The following is a 21,755-nucleotide window of genomic DNA, read 5'->3' as shown; positions in this document are numbered from 1 at the left end:
TTGGGGTGTCTTTTATGTAGGACTTTTATCAAACACTTTTATTACAAAGATTTATTTGTATTGACACTACGAATGTGGTATGGGATGATGGATCAGATTGGAATAAATGCTATGATTCTCTACAACTTGAGATTCAAAACAATAAAATGAAGAGACGTGAGTTTTTGATGAAGTTGTCATTGGCAATGATCAAGCCATTCGTTCAAACCGGATTAGGAGCTCCAACACTTAGGCGGAACATAAGTTACATTCTTCTAAAATTAGTATAAATATTGATAAGCAGTGCTTTACTTTTGATTTCTGTATGCACTTGGAACAAAAATTATCAAGAAATGATAAAGTATGGTCTACATGTTTTTTTCATATTTTTCAAAGAAAAATGCAAAACTAAATTGGCGTGTTAAACACCCAGTCTATCTACTGTGTTAGCATAAAGTAAGTGGATCTCTGTAGGGTTAAATTTGTAGATAAAAGTAAATAAAAATTTACATATTCTGCAATATTTTGACATTGACTTACCTGCTTTTTTATATTGCAAAATTATAATTTCTATAATTGCAAGATACTCAAACATTTATTCGACTCAATCATGAAATAGCCGTGTTTTCATCTTACGAACTTGTCTAATCTTGTCTAAGAAGTGAACACAACCATATTTGTAGAATACGGTAGATATTAAGTTTTTTCACGTTATAATTAGAAAAATAAGACTGATACTAATAAACCTACTGTAGTTCATGTTTGTTGTTATTCTGAATTATTTATACGTTCTCAATTTCTAACCTAAAATCTAGAAGCCATGAATTATGTAGAAGAAGAGAGATGATGTGAGCAGAACTACAGAGAAGCAGAGAGGGAAATAGCCTTGGCGTGACAAAATCAGAAATGTGACCGAAATCAGCTGTTTCTTCTCACGGCACAGTAAACACCTGTTGTGCTAAGAGTAGTGAGCGCGCTGTTTTGAATGTACGGAACAAGAGAAAATTCTAATCGGACATAAATAAATAACATGGATTACTAAGTAAGGTTGAATATATTGGTACAAAAAAGTAGCACATGGAATTAAATATAATTTACGACATTTATTTATAAACATACAATATTGAACACATTAAAAGTTACATTTTGGGAGCTCTTAAAAATAACCTTCTATAGTATGGATATTTTAGTAACGACATTAAAATAATTTTATGCAGATGCACATTTGACAAACATCTTAAGTCTAACATCTTAATGCTCTCTTGAAGCAATAAGACATTGTCACAAGCATTTAAAAGTAAACACGAAATATATTTCTTTATATGGAGAATTTTTTATTTCATACATATATTTTCTATAATAAAATACGGTTTTGGCTGGCCCACGTTTTAAATACAGTTATGCTTATCATTTAAAATGTTATTCTACAGTACTGAGAAATATAAATGCATGAATACTTTGTTTGCTCCACTTTAATTAATTGACAATCTTATAGAGAAACTGTAGCCTACTTTTATTCAAATATTGTTTTCCAATAAGTTTTTCAACTAGACAATAAAGCTAATCTGATGAATACAATAATAGAACGGTTCTGAAATAACTTTCAAATCAAAAAGGCACAGTTGTTAATGGATTGGATGATTGCCATAAACCTTCAGTCTCGGAGATGTAATATAGAAAACTGAAAGAATAGATCTCTAGTCATGGATTTCTAAAACTATTTTATAGCTTACAGAACATTTTTCTACTACAACATTACATAAAGATATTCATATTTAACACCAAAGCCTCAGTGCTTACATCTAGCATACAATAATAAATAATTAGTCGCATGATTAATGACATTATAACTCTTTTATAAATATTCCATTTAATTCTTCCATTAATTCATGCTTCAAATGTGAAAAAGTGCTAATTAGATTTGAAATTCAAATGAATACATAAGCCCATATCCATAGACAGTTGAAGTTTGGAAACGTCTATGAATTAAATTGATGCGTGCATGATGAAAAAAATGATATCAATAAATTAATAGAAATGCGTTAAAAACGACGAGTAAAGCTTGAATAATGATAAGAACTTACAAACTAGGCTATTCAGAAATTACTTTCAGATGATACAAATGGTACATACTTCACATTTATGCTTTTAAGCAATGATTTTGTCAATTATTTGAAAATTTATAACTGTATTCAAGTTAAAACTTCCAAATATAATTGTTATATTCTCCTTACTTTAGTCATTTTGATACTTGCCGATACTAATTTGAATAAAAAACAATAATTTCATTTTATAAGTCTTGAATTGATACTGTAAATGAGAAATAATTATGATAGCTGACAACCAATGACATTTAAAACGTCTCTGAATATAATTTTGATTTGCACAGGTACACAAAACTGCCAAAAAATCTTCAGAGATCTTGAGGAGTCGGCTTAACCTCCTCTGTATGACTTGTAGGCGAAAATCGTGCTCAGTAAGTACAGAGCAGTAAGTATCAGTCCAAGAATCTGAAAACAAAATAAAAATTAAAATGGCAACTAGCTCAAGTGGATGAGCTCTCTAGGTTTTGGTAATTTGAAATCAGCATTCATATTTTGTGACTTTTATGAGGGTAGACTTCGGTGGAAAAATATATCTTATTTAAAAAAATATATTTTTCTCCAATAAAAACCTCAACATCAATTTTCAAAGAAACTAATTTTCTGATTTCACAGTGTTTTTAATACGGGCTATTTGATATTGTTATCTGCCAGTATTATTAAATATCATGAGCTTTTTTACTAAGTGATTTTTACTGAGAGTATTTATGATCATTTCTTATTAACATTGATAACTCTTATTTTCAATTAGTTAATATACAAATTAAGGTTATCATCAAACAATAAATAGAATAATGATTTTTTCATTGAATTCGAGAACAAAATTATTAATAATTTCAATATTATTGTTTACCTACTTAGGAAAAGCAAGATTTCATATGAATCTTTAATTAGTTTGGACCATTCATCATAAAAAATGACAATTCACCATTGCCTTCAACCTACCTTTAATTTATTAACCTTTGGCAATGATCCGAATATCATACTACTTTGGAAATGAATTCAGTATTGTAACCAGGAACTGATTTAAGATGGGAATACAGTAATTAACGATGATTGGATAAGTAATAAAATGGATCTCCACATCGTCATTTTCCGGTAAGGTCTCCAGAATTCATTATTCTTTCAACGACGATTTACAAAGTCCTCCATAACTGCCTTCCAACTCAAATTCAATATTGATTTTAATGCTATTTTTGTGAATACCAACTTTTATTCAGATTCATAAATTTATCTGAGAAAATTGTTCCATTCATTTCCATTATCGTGTTTATTCTTTTCATTGTTGCATTTTGCAACAAACAAAATCAATATTCAGATGAATGTAATGAGCATACAGAAAATAACACAGTACCTCAATTTATTTATTCATTTATTTGTGGATACAATTATTACAAATCTAAATATGATCGGAAACGAACAACAGGCTTGACCCAAAACTTTCTATTCCGAAATTTTGATGATGAATAACAATTCAAAAAATAGGTTATGCTTGAAAATTCAAATTCAAATTTTGTCTAAAAAATATATATATGAGCTGGAAATTTTGAATTTTGTAAACACCAAATTATTATTACACTCAATCATTGAAGACTTTCAGACAAATTGATGTCAATAATCACAATTATCAATACCCAATTCAGTAATATTGCTCTAATAGATGTGACATTCAGGATGTCCGGTCTCATATATTAGATGTCAAGCTATATGAATAAGAACTGGAAAAAGCGTCAATAAATAATAAATTATTCAAACATCATCGCTCTGAGGGAGAATTTCAATAATAATTATTTCCACCGTATATCATGAATTGCAGTGAATTTATCAACGTGCAAAAAAGGAAAGAGTAAAGCTGCGTTCACACCAAAGTTATTAACAAAATGTTTATTTTCCCGTCCTTATAGACTCTATTGGATTGAACGGACGGAACTTGACAAAAACATATGCACATCATGATTATGCTAAGTTATTTTCAATCTAATAGAATCTATAAGGACGGAAAAATAAACATTTTGTTGGCAACTTTGGTGTAAACGCAGCTTAAGGATTACACCATTTTAAGCGTTTTTTCAGGCGTTTTCAAACGGCGTATTTAGAGCCGGCAGAGCAGGAAGCTCACCAATTGGCACCTGAAAAAACACTTAATGTGGTCTGTCCCTAATACCTTTTATTGGAGAATGGTACTTACGGAAGCAGTGAGGTATGGAGTGTAATAGTTGGAACGCCCATACCAAGTGTTGGAGCCGTTCACCTCCACCATAAGTACAATTGACGCCACCAGGTAGAACAAGAATCCAAATGTATGGTAGACAACTTCCTGTGGAAAAATTGAACGATTTTGAAACATTACTGTAGAAAATTGGATGATATTTTTGTATTATATTGGTATTCATATTTTTGTAATAGTGGATTTTCCACTTTTTGTTTAGTATAAACGTGTATAACGTGTAAAAGATTGAATAAATACTCGTAAAGAAAAATGGTTCAAGTAACAATATTGTCTCATATAAAATAAAATTTTTTACATACTATGAATTACAATAAATTTGTGTTTTGTGCAATGATAATATCCACCACATGTGGCCAGTGAATAAAGCTATTTTTGCAAAGAGAAATTATTCAAATGATCAATCAATCAATTCATAATCGATGTTATGTATGACAATATATTATAGGATACATATCCAAAACAATTAAATTGTCCCAATGATATAATTATGTATGATATCAAGTCCGCTTTTATCTCTATCCATTCATACGAATAGGATACCATAGAAGTTCTATTTCAAAGCAATTTTTGAGTTGATCTTGATCTTTCCACAGTACAAATACTAGTACTGCTCTACAGTACTGCTCTACTGTAGTGAGAATAACGGCCTCTAGTTACATTTCGAGTTCATAATTGGATGGAAATTTTTCATAAAATTCAGATTTACAGTTTACATTATCACATGATAAAATAATTGGCTTTCATTGAGACAGAATTATCATAATGGTTTGTATTTGCTCCTGACATTTTCATAAAGGTGGAATATTAAAATTAAAGATACATGTGTATATGAGAGTAGAAGGTATTATAATAATACATTTATAATCCTCCTTGAGTACAGGGAAGCTTTCCTTGCATGAGTGTTTATTGTCATCAAAGTAAAATGTATATAATATTCATAAGTATTACCAGAGACAAGAAATATAGATATTCTTATGCTTATCCTTCATGTATGGTATTACTATTGTTAGTCTAGTTAATTCATTATATTTTTGTATACATTGTTTTTTGGCAATAAAGTGTTTTATCATATTTATCATATAAAAAGGTATATGATAAATACAAAAATAGATTAGGAAAATACTGCGCTTCATATTGAATGAAACATCACAAGTTCAACATATAGTATTAAAACAAAAATAATAAATAAAACAATAGACATATATCTCACATTGGATTTTGTTCCAATATTAATTAGATAATATTAGTAATGAGATCTCATTGCAGAAATCAACTTACGTAGATTGTCTTGGCAATGATTGAAGCAGTTGATAGAGAGATCAAACAGGAAAGTAGAAGCGCCACGGATCCTATGAGAAACGTTGTAGCTACACACATGAAAAACAGCTCTGGAAAGCCAGGGACATATCTGTACCTATCCCTGTAGTGGACCACAATACCAAGAGCGATAGCACCGCATAGCTGCAATCAATCAAAACAAATTGCATTAGATAATATCATCCAAAAAGTATATAAATAATCAAAATAATCTTGGTTGGTTTACATACTAACAAATAAATCAATTATTTTTATCGAATGCAAACTCCTTAATTCTAAATCCAATGTTGAAATAGATGCAACCCATTGTATGAGATAGGTCTCAATTGTGTGAAATGAAAAAAGTAGATGTATTTTTTTGGAAGAAAAATTCAATATCAGAAAAGCATCTTACCCTCCACTGCATAGTGATTCGTAAATGAATCAGTTTCTATTTATTGTTGTAGTAGTAATAAATTTACTTTTGCTGTTATTTTGAAGCAATACAAATATTATTCAAACATCTATATCCTGCTGCTTCATTTATATGGTGAGAGAATTCAAGTAGGCTGTTTTCTCTATTGTTGTGGAGGAGGTAATGTGGTAGATATCCATATTGAAATTGTCAAAACCACTCATTTATTTGAAAAAATAAATATTTATTTACTGAGTTAGGATCGTTTGTTACACCATTATTAATGGCTATGCTGCTTAATGTTTACGCTTTCAGTTTACTAGAGATTGATAATGGCGGAACAATCGAAACTTCTTTCTCAAATTATTTTAATAGATGGTTCTAACATTATCCAAGTCGTTTTCATTCAATTCAAGTACTATCGTACATACTATAGAACAGTGTTATACGGTAATATATTGAATAATTTTTGTGAGGCTAGTTTTCTCTGGCTTTTACAGTTTTCTGGACATTGAAATTGAAATTTACTCTTCCAAAAAATACATTACATTACAATATATAACTGAAAAATTTCGTTTTAAACAGTCCCTGAGTTAATACAGTGTAGGGTCGTTCATGTTCCATATGCATTTTTACTTTCCTTGCCCTATTACCATAGGTAAGGAAAGTATTGCTTTCCGAAAAAATTAAGGAACCCCAATTTCTAAATTTCTATACGTTTCAAGGTCCCCTGAGTCCAAAAAAGTGGTTTTTGGGTATTGGTCTGTATGTGTGTGTGTGTGTGTGTGCAGCTAAAATGGTAAAAATGTTGTCAAAAACAGGTTTTTTCGCGATTTTCTCGAAAACGGCTCCAACGATTTTGATTAAAGTTATACCTAAAATAGTCATCGATAAGCTATATCAACTGCCACAAGTCCCATATCTGTAAAAATTTCAGGAGCTCCGCCCCATCTATGCAAAGTTTGATTTTAGATTCTCAATTATCAGGCTTCAGATACAATTTAAACAAAAAAAATCGAGTGGAAAAGATTGAGCATGAAAATCTCTACAAGTAATGTTCAGTAACATTTTCACTAAATTTGAAAATAAGCTCGAAATTCGAGAAAATGTGATTATTCAATTGCAAAATGTTGGCAACTGTTGATTCTATTAAATCATTCACTATGGAGAGATAGCAGACCTCGTGTGTCTCCAGTGTTATTGCCCTGTCACCAGCTGGCTCGAATCTTTGAATAGTAGACTTGAGATGCGCGGGAACACTAGCGTCAGGTGATCAATATTCATAACGGCAAGGAAAGTTGAGTGAGTGCGCCACACCAGATTTTTAATCTCTTGATCAGTATGGATACGTTAAACAAGTATTCTTACTAAACAAAAAAAAAACAGCAGAGTTCTGCATGAATAGAAACGTAAATATAAAACTATATAATCAATGCCTTCAATATAAATAGTAGATATGATCAGATCTAGTACTAGATTTAGATAAAATTTGAACAATAATGAAAGAGAATGCTAAATAAAACTGAAAATAGATAGAGCTATAAAATATAAGTAATAAATTAAGCTGAATTTTCATAAGTAATAAATTTAGCTGAATTGAACTCTTGAAGCTTGAATAATACAATCTGATAATTTGAGCGTGTTGAAATGCCATATACTGTATACATAATACATTTAATAAATTAATCTACATTATGAAATTTAGTTAGCATAATATATAGGCCTATTCAGATCATAGATTTCAGTACGAAAAATAATCAATGAGCTACAAAGATACAAAGCATTTAAACTCTATCACTTGAATGATCTATATTGAGTATTTTCATGATTTCCGAATGGTATGAAACGGCTACGGTATGTCATTAAAGTTGCCCGGCGCTTCATGACATCATAAGCAAGATGTAAGCTTCTAAAAATAGACATCTTCACCTACTTATGACTCAGGCTGGTTCTAATGCAAAGAACCGACATTTTTCAACATTTTTTTCTTATAAAAAGAAAAATCTCAGCTCAGAACAGGGCAGATCGCGTCACTTCGCCACGTCATCAGATAAAAAGCCATTTTATTCTATTCTAATCTATATATTCTCAACCATCCTAATATGCAATCATTATGAATTTTGGAGCCTTTTACTCAATCTTCAAGTGAATTTATTTATTTATTTAATCATTCAGAATTACACAACTTACAGAAAAGTACCACAGGCTTATAAGCCCAAAAATAATTAATCATAGGACTGAATTATGGAGGGTGATAATGTACGACCACTTCTCTAATTTAAACGAAAAAATACCTTTGTTCAATAAAAGTATAATATTATATTTTCATCACTGTTGATAAAATTTTAATAGTTCTACATTTTTCCTAGCCTATGAAACTACAAACCAATTCAGTTTATTGAGTCAAAAAATAGTTTTTTTGTGAGTAAAAATTGTGGACATATTATTGTAAGAGATAAGTCATGTTTTATAAGAGGAATTCATTCACTCAATATTAATTGAGTTAGTAGAAACGAAACATGAGTTTCTATTGGTTGGTCTACAGTCAAATCATTGCAAGATATCGTACGGTAATTATAAATTGATTTTACACAGGCTACGTGGGCTATGTTCCTCATTATTTATTTATCATTTTTTCTAATCAGCAAAATGATACTAAAAATTTGATTGGAACAGTTTTAACATAGCCTACAGTATTTGATTGTTGAAAATACAGTCTTTCTTCAATTTACAATAAAGATAAAGAACGCAAGTAAATATTTATCTTCAACAACATTATTGTCCATAAAACAACAATTTTGATAAGGATGATTCATCCAGTAGCATTACTTGCCTTTTTCATTGATGAAGAAATGAATTATAATTCATCAAAATTAAATTATATGAAATTTCTTCATTCCTAACATTTTTTTTTAATATATGATGCATACTTGAGCTACGGTTGTTGTTTAGACATGAAGGCCACTACATACGACCAACGATCTATATATACTAACTAGTATATACTACTAGTTAGTATATATATAGATCGTTGAATACGACACAGAATCTAAAAATCTTAGCGTGCTACGCAATAGCATTATTGCATTGTATTGACTAAGTGGAAGAGGGAACCTTATCCTTTCTTATCAAAAGATATCCACCCGAACAGGGAAATTTCATCCCTTCTTATAGTTGGTAACAATGGAAATTTGGCGGCAGCCAGTCTGCCACCCCATGAAAGACAAAGAGTATATCTGTATTTAACTTCAACACATATATGTGGGCTAGAACTGAGAAAGGTCGTAAATAAAAGGGATGGTTTTATTTGATGGGGGAGTGGCGTCTAACACTATCAGTAATGATACACGTAGACATTTCTAAACTCAGGGCGTGGTCAGTTAAAATAGAAACTGGGATAATCATTAGAAAATAGGTTAAAGTGTCAATGGCCTCTTCAATGAAACTCGTGCTTTAGCATCACTTCTAACATGAAGTCTAGAATTTTGAGTTATTACTCATGGAGATCAATTAACAAGGCACATTGCACAATACTCATCTGCAATGAGCAGATCTAGATGCATCTAAGAGAAAGATATATTTCTCAAAGAATTGCTCACAAAATATTCATTAGAAATGCTCTCTCAAACGAGTTATTCGGAAGAATTAGTCGTGTCTGTAGTAGTTCAACATTTGAAACCCTCCCAAACAGAGATGTAACAATTAATTTGTGCAACCCATCCCTTTATTCTAGTTTACCTATATACTCTATCTAGTGGGTAGTTCGACATTGAAATTTTATACTGCCAGAGAAAATCATTGTTGATTCTGTCACTTTTGTCTCTAATTAATTTGTATAACAAGGCTCTCCAACTAATCCCCCTCATTGCTAATCCCCCTGATAGCTCAAATTACTTTTATCCGCAGTGATTCTACATTGAAATTTTGCACTACCAGCGATGGAACATTATAGAAACTGTGTCATTTCTGCGTCTGATTAATTTGTATTTTGAGTCTCTCAAACTACTCTCATTGATAATCCCCCTTGTAGATTAAATTACTTTTGTCCGCGATATTTCACAAGTGATGAGCCATTAATTATTAGTTTTCATGTGTCTAATTAGCTCGTACCAAGGGCTTCTCAAACTACTATTTGATAAGCAGAAACCTTTGTCCGTTATAGTTTGCATTTCAAATCCACCCTTCCAAGGTTTAAAAGCTATCTGTTTCAGAAGTCACATGTGATTAAAAAAATATGGAATTTCTCCTTAATGAGAGGGGTGATATTTATAATTAAATTTTTCAATATCTATTTAATTTATCCATATCATCAAATTCTTAATCATGTTTTCATTTTGTATTAGTTCTCTCCAGATTTGCACTCAATTCAAACAAATTATATATAATACATTCTGATGAACAAATGGAAAAATTCTCATCGGATTTATGAATCTAATTGAATTGAAGGTTGGAGAAACAAATCTTCTCCTTCATTTAATTTCCCCTGGTTTTCTTTTAGCCGTAATTTTAGTTATGTTTAAACCATATTAAATCTTCAAATGTCAGGTTCTCAAGTACATTACCGATAAAATAATGATGTAACATACTTGAGCTCTTAAGTTTTCATATTCGATTAAAAATAAAGAAGTAATAATGATTGTACTCGTAATAATAATAGTCTTTAAAACTATTTTAGATAGATGATATCATTTGATGTGTATTAATATTCGATTTTAACGATAATATTTATTTGTTATCAAGTATTCATTATATACTCACCACTTGCAAAACCTTGAGGAAGCCAGGAAGAGTCTTCATGTATCCTGTATTCAGGATAAGGGCGGTGGTGGATGTGGTGGTGGTAGTCCTAGTAACTGTCACTGTGTGAGACATCTGAAAATTAAGAAAAAGCAATTAGTTATAAAAGAAAAATATTCACACTAATTAGTATGCTTGGTACGGTACTGGTACCGTGTAAGGTATAATGTACAATATTGGAAGTAGAATCATAATAAATTGATCTCAATGTCTATTTCTTACCTGACTCAACGTTCAATTAAACTTTTTTTATAAATTTGATTCATTTTTACATGCAAAATTAGATCTCACAATTACTGTGCATTCAATCTTAACTTAATCTCATTTTATTTATCTCAACTGAGAAATCATACTTTTTTGGATCACTATAAATTGATTTGTGTCAGTCATATATATCTAGGCGTTTAGTTCAATGTCAAGCAATTTTCTATACTGCAGTTGAATCACAAGAGATGAATAGGAATAATTATTATTAGTACCTGTTACACGTACTGTAGCACCTGAGTTTACACAAGTTGAATCACAGGTTTTTGTACACTCAAGAAGTTGAGTATTGTATGCAGTTTCAAGCAAAACAGCATGTTAAATTCAGCTCACTGATAATGTAGGACTTGTAGGATTATTCTTATAAATCCAAAAAAAAATAGTAGGCCTACATGGTAACAATTATTAATCTTTTGAAAAATAGAATGAAATTTGAAATAATGATAGGCTTGCCATTTAATAATAATATTCTATTTTCTCATAAAACTTGCCACATCCACTTTCCATATTGCTAATGCATGTAGAAGGTTTTGGTAGACACACCGCTCGATTGCGAATTATATAAATGGAATTAGATTTTTGAATCCATGAAGTCTCTGAATCTACAGTGTTTTGAATTATCTTACTGAGACACATCAGAAAGACTTGAAAAGTGTCTGACTGTGCATCTATTAGAAGAAATCTGTCATGATCAGTTGAATAATGATATTCAGCGGAATTTAAATCGTAGATGATTGAAAAAATAGGTATTTTCATTTTAACAATGAATTGATGGTAACTACTAGAGACCCAGAATATGGATAACATGTAGGCTAGATACTGTAGATACTGAGTGTAGAAGATACTGTACTGTAGATCAATAATGATATAGATCCAATAACACCGTCGAATATTTATTTCCTATGAGGAGGTGATCCATGCACAAATAAGAGAGTTTACATCAGCTCCGTTTTATTTCCATATTTTTCGAACATTTACAGTACCTAATTATAAAGCAACTAAGAAATAAGTCTCATATCTCATTAAAATGTTTTTCCTTTCACCTGTATCATCCACCATGAAGATTTAGACAATAATATCGTAGGCTATAAAGTTTTGTTTTGGACTAAAATAACTTACCATAGCACGGTTCATCTTGATTCAAGATAGTTTAAACTCAGTTCAGGAGAAAACACTCACACACACAACAACAGGTTATCAACAAAACACTATTCAAAGCATCTCCTCCACGTCTACAATGAGATTTTCAGCACAGAAATTGACACTAGATCACCAGAACTTTTCTAACTGCATATCTCTTTGTCAAATCAAAACTTTTCGCTGTTAAATTGAAAATAGAATTCGGCTCAATGCTGATTGCATTCATCGAATAGACGGAAACTTGACTGCCTTAAGCGGATTAGTGTTATCAGAAATGACGAATCTGAGGATGAGTGTTATCTGCGCATGAGTCACTCTTTTCCTTCGATCTCCACACTTGGATTTTCACAACTAAACAGCTCTAGCATTCGGTGATTTGGTACACTGTAGTGAGCATGGCTTGTTTCAAATCTTGTTTATTGTTTATGCTGGTTCTAAAATCCATTTTACCGATGCCGAATCTATTTCAGTACCTAGTTTCAACAACTGAGTCATGATTCGACCAATTCGAGAGTGGGGATAAATTGGCTGGGCAGTATTGATAATAATTAATCAGATAATAAAGTCTTTCGAAAAGTATTTGTTCTTATGTAGTAGGCCTATTTGGAGAAATGCATATGCTAGTAGGGGATAGAACTCTACATAATGATCTAGATTTTATAGCATTATGAATAAAATACATTTATGATAATAATGATTATAATTGTGTGACTGTAAATTAGGCTAATGCAGAGGGAGCTCAGAAGATATAAAAAATCGCAATATTATTCTAGAAAAAGGTAATAAAACCTAATTTCCTGAGTTTATTAATCGAATTTTCGACCAAAAAAGCATATTATAAAGCACATAAAGTAATTTTAAATTATATCCAAATGGTATTCACTTATCTTGTCTGTGAGTGAGAATAATATTAGGTACAACATTTTTTAGGGTTTCAACATTTTCCACACCGAATTCATCGTTGTACTATAATAATAGGTACCGTACCGAATTAATACAGGTACAGTAGAACTATATGGAATTGTACTAATTTTACTCATAAGGAAAATTGAAAATAGTATGTTCCTCGCAATTTTGTTGAGAAATTTAACAGATTCTGAACAGAATAAGTCAGAGATTGCTCAGTTATTACAGATTTTCAGTCCCAAGTCATTGGAATAATGTACCGTGCCTTTGAAAAACTCTTAACTTGACCGTTTAAATTTTTGTTCCTACATCATCAGATAAGACCATTTTTGCATCCACATATGAACATCCTTGTGTAACAACATCGTGTTTCATCAAATGCATAAATAAATAGGAAAAATTGAGGGGCAACATTCATGCATTGCCACCTCACATTGATTGTGAAGTCGGCGCCACTGTTTGTGTAGAGTAGAGTAATTACATATTGTGAATTCACAATATGTGTCATTTATATTATTAATATCACACCTTCACCCATGACTTTTGACATTATTGCATCAAACCTCCACCCCATGATTCGAAAAGCCATGATTCAAGGATAAATTCAGTCAATATTTTGAAAAAAAATCAAACTCACACCGACAAGTTGTGATATGTTTCGAATCGAGCGTCTTACAATTCTCTGTGATTTCTCTAGGACAATTGCCTGAAATTAATATTATAATATTATACGTACTCATGATTAAATAAATTGAGAGTTTCGACATGATAATGGGACAGGAAAATTGAACGCTTCATATAAAATCAATTCCTTCCATTTCCATGCATAATTGACTAGCTTGCCTAGCGAACTTCGTACCGCCAAATGGTTGATGCATCTCATGACAAACTTTAGCTGGATGCACACCTCAAAATCTATAACTAACCCATACTAACAATCCTCAAATCCAGACCATCCTATTATTTTTTTGACCAAATAATCAGCTCAGCATACTCTTCCATGTGCGTGTACGATTAAATAATCATAACTGACAAATTAATTGATCAAGCATATTAATCGACGTGTAGTTTAAGCTATGCTATATTTTTGCATAAATCACGTCATGTGCTCTCCCATTCACTCCTTCCACTTACTCAAAGAATGCAGGGGATTAAAAACTCTTATAAAAAATCTAATGCGTGACCTTGGAAAATAGCTGGAAATTTATTGCTTCACAAACTTTTTAAATAATTGGTGAGTGACGATGAACCCTGATGTCGGAACTATAATTGATTGATTTTGTCAGTAATAACTTCAAATGCCAACTTTTATTAAAAACTTGCAGGTAACTCGTGCTCCGCAAGGGTGCAAATAAAAACTTGACCTATTGAAATCTTGAAGAATTGAAAATAGGCCTATAATCATCCTCGGTAAATTAATTATTGAAAAAGATTGATTAATAATAGGTCTGAATAAGTAACTGAATATATTTGACTGATATTTGAATAGGTAACTGACTTCGGGGTACTTTAATAGATTTCATTTATAGAGGTAATTATCCAACCCCAAAATAAATGATTTACTAAAAATCAATTAATTCTAAACACTGAAGACAGCACAATTATTCGAAACAAAGCAATGTCTTTAACCTGAGGCCGCACTGCTGGATGGTTACAAATAGCCAGCTCACAAATCTACTCCCATAAGGATTACATGTAAACTTTGAAGGACCATAGGAAAGAGTCCTGAAGTCTGATTATAAATTTGATAAGCCATAAACCTGGTCCTGAACGTAACGAACACAACTGAAAAAATCATCAAATTCGGTGCACACATAAAAAAGTTATTGAATGTCAAAATTTGAGGCTTGATTTTTATTTATATAGATATTATTGTTTGTAAATTTATTTCAAAATTGAAAGTGAGTTGCATAATTTTTATAATTAAAATGTCTCGCTGAAAATTGAATGATTATCAAGTTCAATGTACTGCACATTCATGACATTATATACATATAATATTATTTTATTTGATCTTTTTATTTTAAATTTTAAGACGCTAATCCTTTATCATTTGTCTCACTACAAAAAAATAAAAGAATAAATTGGGCTCATCACTTTGGTTGTCCGTATTCTATTTGATGTCAGAAATCATATTTTCATGGTCCTAGCCAAAAGAAATGTGACACAATAAGACTTCGAAATAAGAAATGAACATTCTATGAAGTCATAATAAATGTGTTTTGGCGATGGCATAGATTTTCTGGAGTGTTTGGCTATTAATAAGTCCTACAGTCCACTAAAACGCCGATGACCTAAGGCTGCCGAAATAGACCGGGCTCAGGCTGACATTTGCTCCAGTTTCATTTCTTGCATTCGTTTACGCATTTTGCCGACTCCACCAGCTTATGTCTGATCCAATTTCATATCACAGATCCAAATCCAAATCCGGATAGAATGTTCTATTCTTATTCTCACGCCCGTTTTTCTCTTCTATTTCGAGTTTTGATTTTTCATTGACTGGTTTGATTTTTTAACGCTTTCAAACATTCCAACCCGAATCTGACTACTTATATTTTCTACTACACAACTCAAAAATGAATATTTTTTTCAATTTAGTTTTTATATTTTTCTAGTAATCCTTATGTCTTTTTCAAATTCTATCACGTATTCTAAACCAGAGACAGAAAGTGATTCATTCTATAATCACAATCAAGTACTCTATACTCCACGTTATAATGGCAGTGGAGAAAGATAGGAGAACAACGTTGCTGATCCTCTGTCTTGTCAATGCCTTCCATAGAGGGTAACTGATACTGGTTTATTGATGTAATATTAACTGTTCATTCTCGTTTAAAATAATCTATTATATTTTATCAACAATAAATTATATTTTTCAATGATTTCATAATGAGTTTTTTATAATCAAGATTAAATACTTTGTTAATTAATTATTTGTCTACATTGTTAAAAAACGATCTGGTAAAAGAGCAAAACAAGAAAGAGATATCTGCTTTGTTGAATGATAGACAAAGATAGCAATATAATTGCTAATCAAACACTGCCATTATAACGTGGACCTCACTATAGCTCTCATTATCTCGGATATAATTATATTATTTGCTTCGATTTGCTTTCTTCCAACCAAACAGTGAGAGTCAATGCAATTTCAAAATGCCTCACTTTATGAAAATCGTTTAGCTCCAAAATTTCATAAGGATACTTTTAGCCCACACACAAAGAAGATCACCACACAAACTGAGAATTTGAGGACGTTTACTTTCAGTTATGGAATAATTGAGTTATTTGGGGGAAAGGGATATATTATACTCAGCCTATGAGCTATAGAGATCGCCTAAGTTTGATTTGAATAGTCATTGGTATTAATTAATTTCCCGTCTTTCGGAGGAGACAATTTCCCGTCGGTCCCGACTATCTAAAAAGTAGTCGTCATCTCTCATCATCATCCCTCTCACTCATTACCCACGCACAAGCCTAAGAGCTTAAGTGGGTTCACCCTCAGTATAATAATTATTTTTATTCTTTTGAAAATCAAGCCGGATGAATTGGATAAGAAACACAAAACTACAATCTCGGTAGTATCATCATTATCAGCTCATTCACCATACATCACATAGTTAAATCACTCCCAAGTGATGTGACTGAAGCCAATTATAACATTGCAAAGTACGTTTTTCAAGAAAACATAAACACCATTCTATTTCTGCTTCAAGAATTCTGCATGTATAACGATGTGCTAGTCTGCAAGGGATCAGAGACCTGCACGAAGCCCAGTTGACATCATGCACGCATTTGTTTTCTGTGCCAAGTGCCAAGAGCCATGTTGACGCCGCCCTGCTTTTAATTAAGTACGGCTCGTGCAACTTAATGTAATCAAACGCTCCAAGGACCTACTTTTCGGCCCTATTTTTCACTTGTCACCTATTTGCCGGTCTTGTTCTTCCTCTAACTTATCACTTTCCTGTCTCAATGAACTTGTTTCTCATGTTGTCTATTCTAATTAATTTCCTCTCCCACATCTCACAATAATTTTTCATCCGCTGTGATTTTCAGATCAAAGAAACACTACCCTCTATAACGGATGACGTCACCTACCGGTATCTTACTGGACATAATATATAAATCCATACACACTTTTTGGTGGCGGTTCTTTGGAATACATTTTTCATCTGTGGATGGTCTTCATCAGTCATATTATAATTTATCACATGAGCAATAGAGTTTTCAATGAGCAATTAATAAAATGTCATGGACATACAGTATAGCTTGATTCTATTGAATTCCGAAAATCCTTCATATTCCTATTCCAGAGATGATCTAGTGACCATTTTCCGACTTTAGCCTTCAACCTCTCTGTCATTCTTGTTTCATCAAACGATTCTTTCTCTTTTTCATCTCAAACTCTCAGAGAATCACCTACCTACTCCTTCCTACTCATCTACACATCACTACTCCATGATCATGAATCGATAATCCTATTACAACATTTCTTGTAATTTATAATAAGCCTTCCAGGTTCAAACAATCATTATATATATTAAGCTGAATGTTTCATAGTTGAATATAGTTGGAAATGTCTTGAGAATAAATTTGGCTTGATACTCACAAATCGAATATTTGTCTACTTCTTAATTTCTGAAGGCCACTGAACTTCTAAAGTGGGAGAACCCACTTCTCGACTGAAACTAGTAGACCTACTTCATAATTTTTTATTGAAGTTGTCAAATTAGTATCTATAAAAAGGCTGAAACTCATTCAATCAACATTCTCACCAACCAGTTATAAATGAGTGAAACTTTAATTTATAGACTTATAGATGTCCTAATACGAAAATCATAGGCAAAAAGTGAGCTATAAACTATAATTTATAGATGTTCTAATACGAAAATCATTGACAAGAGGTGAGTTAATTCACTAGAAAAACTAGAATTAATTTGATTATTGATGAAATGTCAAACACGAACCTTTGTGCGTTTCTATCTAATTAAAAGCTGTTAGCTTCGACGCATTTCAACTCCAGCACAATAATGGAGGTTCAGTATTTTGTATTCGAATTGTTTAATAGCTGCGTTTGCGATTCAGGTCAATGACAAGGTTCAAATCGGTGTTGTGGAAGGAAGTGTTTTCATTATTATCAGCGAAGCGAGTAGGTACTCGATTCAGGTGAAGGTTAAAGCTGTTTTTACAACATCTTTGCACCCACAGGCACAGGCCACCTTAGGAGAATGACTCATGCATTTCAAGTTTGAAGTTTTCAAGTACCGGTATTCAGTAACATAAAACCGACAAAGTAAGATGGACTTCGTTTGCTTGTTGCTTCAAACTTAGTTCGAATCAAATCATTTGTATTCATAGTGCATTGCCTGGTATTAGAAAGTTTATTGCTTCGGTAGCCAAAGAATTGAATTATGATGAAGAAGCATATTGAATATTAAAAATGTATGATATCATAATGGAAGAAAATTTATGAGAGGGTGTGGTCATACACTAGAAAAAGTTCATTCTTATGGTTTTTACTGGCTGGTGGGGAGTGACTCGCGGGACGGTAATACACTGAACATGAGACAGCAGAACTTCATAATTCGTAAGGTGTGTACAGACACTAAGAATATGAAAGGTCAATTTATCAGAAGACTAAATCATTTTTAGGAAATCTATCACTGCACTCGGTGCCCGTTTTTTATATAATAATTCTGCTTTCATACTCTTTGTTGAATATCTTGCAACATTTGAAAAAAGCAAATGAATCATGTTGATTAATATTAAATACTAGTATTAATATTATTAATACTGATTAATTATTGATTAGTTATTAATTCATTAATATTAAATACCGGTATTCGTTAATTCTATGATCATGATTTCATCCTGTACCCTACATAAATGGTAATAGATTTGGAATTAACGCATAATCCAGTATCATTTACTGAGGTAGATCGATCGAAAAACAAATTCAAAATCTGAGAGAGAACAAGTTTTGATAAGATAATTCTACTGTAGGCCTACTGGAATATTATGAGAATCACATTTTGTAATAGTTATTTGTATATTATCTAGAGTGAAAAGTTCTGCTTTTTCTCCCTGAGGGGGAAGCTTGATGCCCCAAGGCGAAGCCGAGGGCAACAATTTCCCTGAGGGAGAAAATGAAATTTCATTCCTCTAGTGAAACTCAATCTCAATTCTTATTTTAACAATAAGCGACCAGTCAATTTCATCGGTGAACGATTCTAGTAAAATCAATGTTTTATATTAATAGAAAGAGCCCGGAAAATATCCTACAATGGCAAGAATATTCACATATCCAAATGATGAGTGGGGTGTTGGGGCAGACTTTCAAAATTTTGGGGGGAGGGGCGTTTGGAATGAAATTTCTGGGAGATTCTAAACAAAAATCTGGATAGCGGTTTCAAAAAAATTTCGTAAATTTGGGAGTTGGGAAGGGGTGCGTCATCTCACTCCTCGCAAATATTCTTCGACAATAATGATAGATTTTCCATTTTTTTATAATTCATAACAGCTTGGTCCACAACACCTCATCTATGCTCTATGTCTATACTATAGTGAGGCTCACTTCAAACAGTCACCATTCCTCATAGATAACAACAATGCAGCCCATCCAACCAATACTGTCAGTTTATAATGAATCTGACAAAACCATCAGCTATTTTAGTGGCCAGTTTCGAAATCCAGACACTTTGAAAAGATCCATCAGTTTCTCAACAGGAGAGAAGAGAACGATCTGATCGTGACGCACTCACCAGACGTTTTTTGTTCTCTCAATTTTATGTGCGTGTCTCCCTCGCACGCGCGCGCACGCACGTGCTATCAACAATGTCCTGAATGGTTGACTACTCCCAGCTGTAAACATTGAATGAGGCCGGACATGCGCACTGAAGTTTTATTGCCGTTCTGTTCTAATTTCGAAAATCTTCGGCAGCTGAGGCTCTGGAAAATAGCCTGTACAATTTAAAATGTGCAACAGGATAATTTGAAAAAAACAATGTTTCTCGCATAGTAAGACCTTAAGCCGCAACTGGACTCCCCAATAATTTCTTGAGAGTGCACTGCAGCTTGAACTACAGATAAGTTATATTCTAGTACACAGCTATATGAATTCTTAATTTCTTATAAAGTTATCCTATAAATTCAAGTAACATTTATGAAATCTCATGAATTTATTCATTCAGAATTACACAACTTACAGAAAAGTACCACAAATTCAGATGAAAATAAATTCCGGGGGGACAAATAATTTTTGTATATTAGCGCTCATCGAATTTCCATCTAGCTGTTTACCCTGTTGTCAATATTTGCTGTAGCAGAAGTCTTCGGGGTGATTTACAGCATTTAATTGGGATTTTCGTTAATTAATAATTATTTAGGCTACCACAAATTCTCTATTGTTGAACCTTCTTTAAGCAGACTCATGATTAATAACATCAAAGATCAATTCAAACTCATATCTCAGAACAGAAAGAGCTTTCTATTATCCTATCATTGATAGAGTCATAAATTGAATCATTTATGTGTCATCAGCTATGTCATTCATAGCATTTTACTCATCCATAGAAGGCTAATAAACTGATTAAATTTGAATTGATATGGTGTCAAATACCCTGAATACTTCTGCAATTGCAACAACTGACCACAGAACAATCGGTAGAAGAAATAATTGATTTTTGAGAATTTTATTTATCTAAATTTGTGAGAAACAGTTTTGGGTTAATCCTGTTGTCCTCTCCCTCTCATGTATATAATTTGTGCCGCTTTTAAATAAATTAATTGATAAATAAATAAATGGATTAGATAAATTAATTAATAATAGAACTCTTCAATGTTTGTTTCCATTACGAACTGCTTGTTAATAATCACTTAAACAAGTGATCAACTAAATTACGACATAGCAGTCAGGTATTTATAAATAAAATCTATTAGATAATCTACTCACATTAGTGGAGTGGCGCTTTCGGACACTAGGTCCTTCATCAACACTCTATCACACAGTGTTAATAATAAATAAAGTTAAATAATAAAATTCGATAAATCAATGAATAACTGAATTTGATAAATGGCTTACTTGAGCGCACTGTTTATATCCGGTAGAAGGGTAGGCCGATGTGTAACCAGTTGTTTTTGTCTGAGCTGTGTACGAAGCCATAACCTAGAACTACAGTAGTACGGCGCACCGTACTAAACGCAGTACACAGTACACAGTACGCTATGAACTAAATGCAGTATACAGTTCACTAAGTAAGAACACGTTCACTGAAGTTTGGAGCTGAACTTACGTCACCTTGTAACGACGCGACCAGACTGTGCTATTGAATCACGTATCGGGTAAGCAGACTGTATGCAGCCTTATTTGGAGTGGTGGGAGAGAGAAAAGAGAAAGAAAAGCTGAAAAGGAACAGAGAAAGAGTGGAGTGCATAAACATATTTGACCGACTTTCTGATGTGGTCGCCGATTATTGGGTCAAATGCTACTGACAAGATAACAATTTAATAACTGCAGCTGCAGAATAATTATTATCCGCTTGAATATGCAATAGATCAGTTTGATACTCATATTTTTTTCATATAACTAAGCTATTTGGGAAATAATTTATAATATTCTGGGCTGCTCTCA

At 32.2% G+C, this 21,755-nt stretch overlaps 1 protein-coding gene across 3 annotated transcripts; it reads right to left on the bottom strand.

Moving 5' to 3' along the window:
• Positions 1–1,062: 1,062 nt before the first annotated feature.
• LOC111046698 lies at positions 1,063–21,442 on the bottom strand. 3 transcript variants are annotated; one of them, XM_039436130.1, is made up of 6 exons: positions 21,207–21,439; positions 13,767–13,835; positions 10,781–10,894; positions 5,590–5,772; positions 4,270–4,398; positions 1,063–2,489 (listed from the first exon to the last, which is right to left on the bottom strand). In XM_039436130.1, the coding sequence occupies exons 1-6, from the start codon at positions 21,285–21,287 to the stop codon at positions 2,415–2,417; spliced, it is 651 nt and encodes a 216-aa protein (XP_039292064.1). In that variant the 5' UTR covers positions 21,288–21,439; the 3' UTR covers positions 1,063–2,414. The 3 variants fall into 3 exon arrangements, with proteins under 3 accessions (XP_039292064.1, XP_039292065.1, XP_039292066.1); XM_039436131.1 differs by lacking the exon at positions 13,767–13,835 and having other exon boundaries at positions 21,207–21,442; XM_039436132.1 differs by lacking the exons at positions 13,767–13,835; positions 21,207–21,439 and adding an exon at positions 12,203–12,733.
• Positions 21,443–21,755: the final 313 nt, after the last annotated feature.

The sequence above is a fragment of the Nilaparvata lugens genome, chromosome 10, assembly GCF_014356525.2.
Source record: "Nilaparvata lugens isolate BPH chromosome 10, ASM1435652v1, whole genome shotgun sequence".
In the NCBI taxonomy this organism is placed as follows: domain Eukaryota; kingdom Metazoa; phylum Arthropoda; class Insecta; order Hemiptera; family Delphacidae; genus Nilaparvata; species Nilaparvata lugens.
This window is presented reverse-complemented; position numbering and strand designations above follow the sequence as displayed.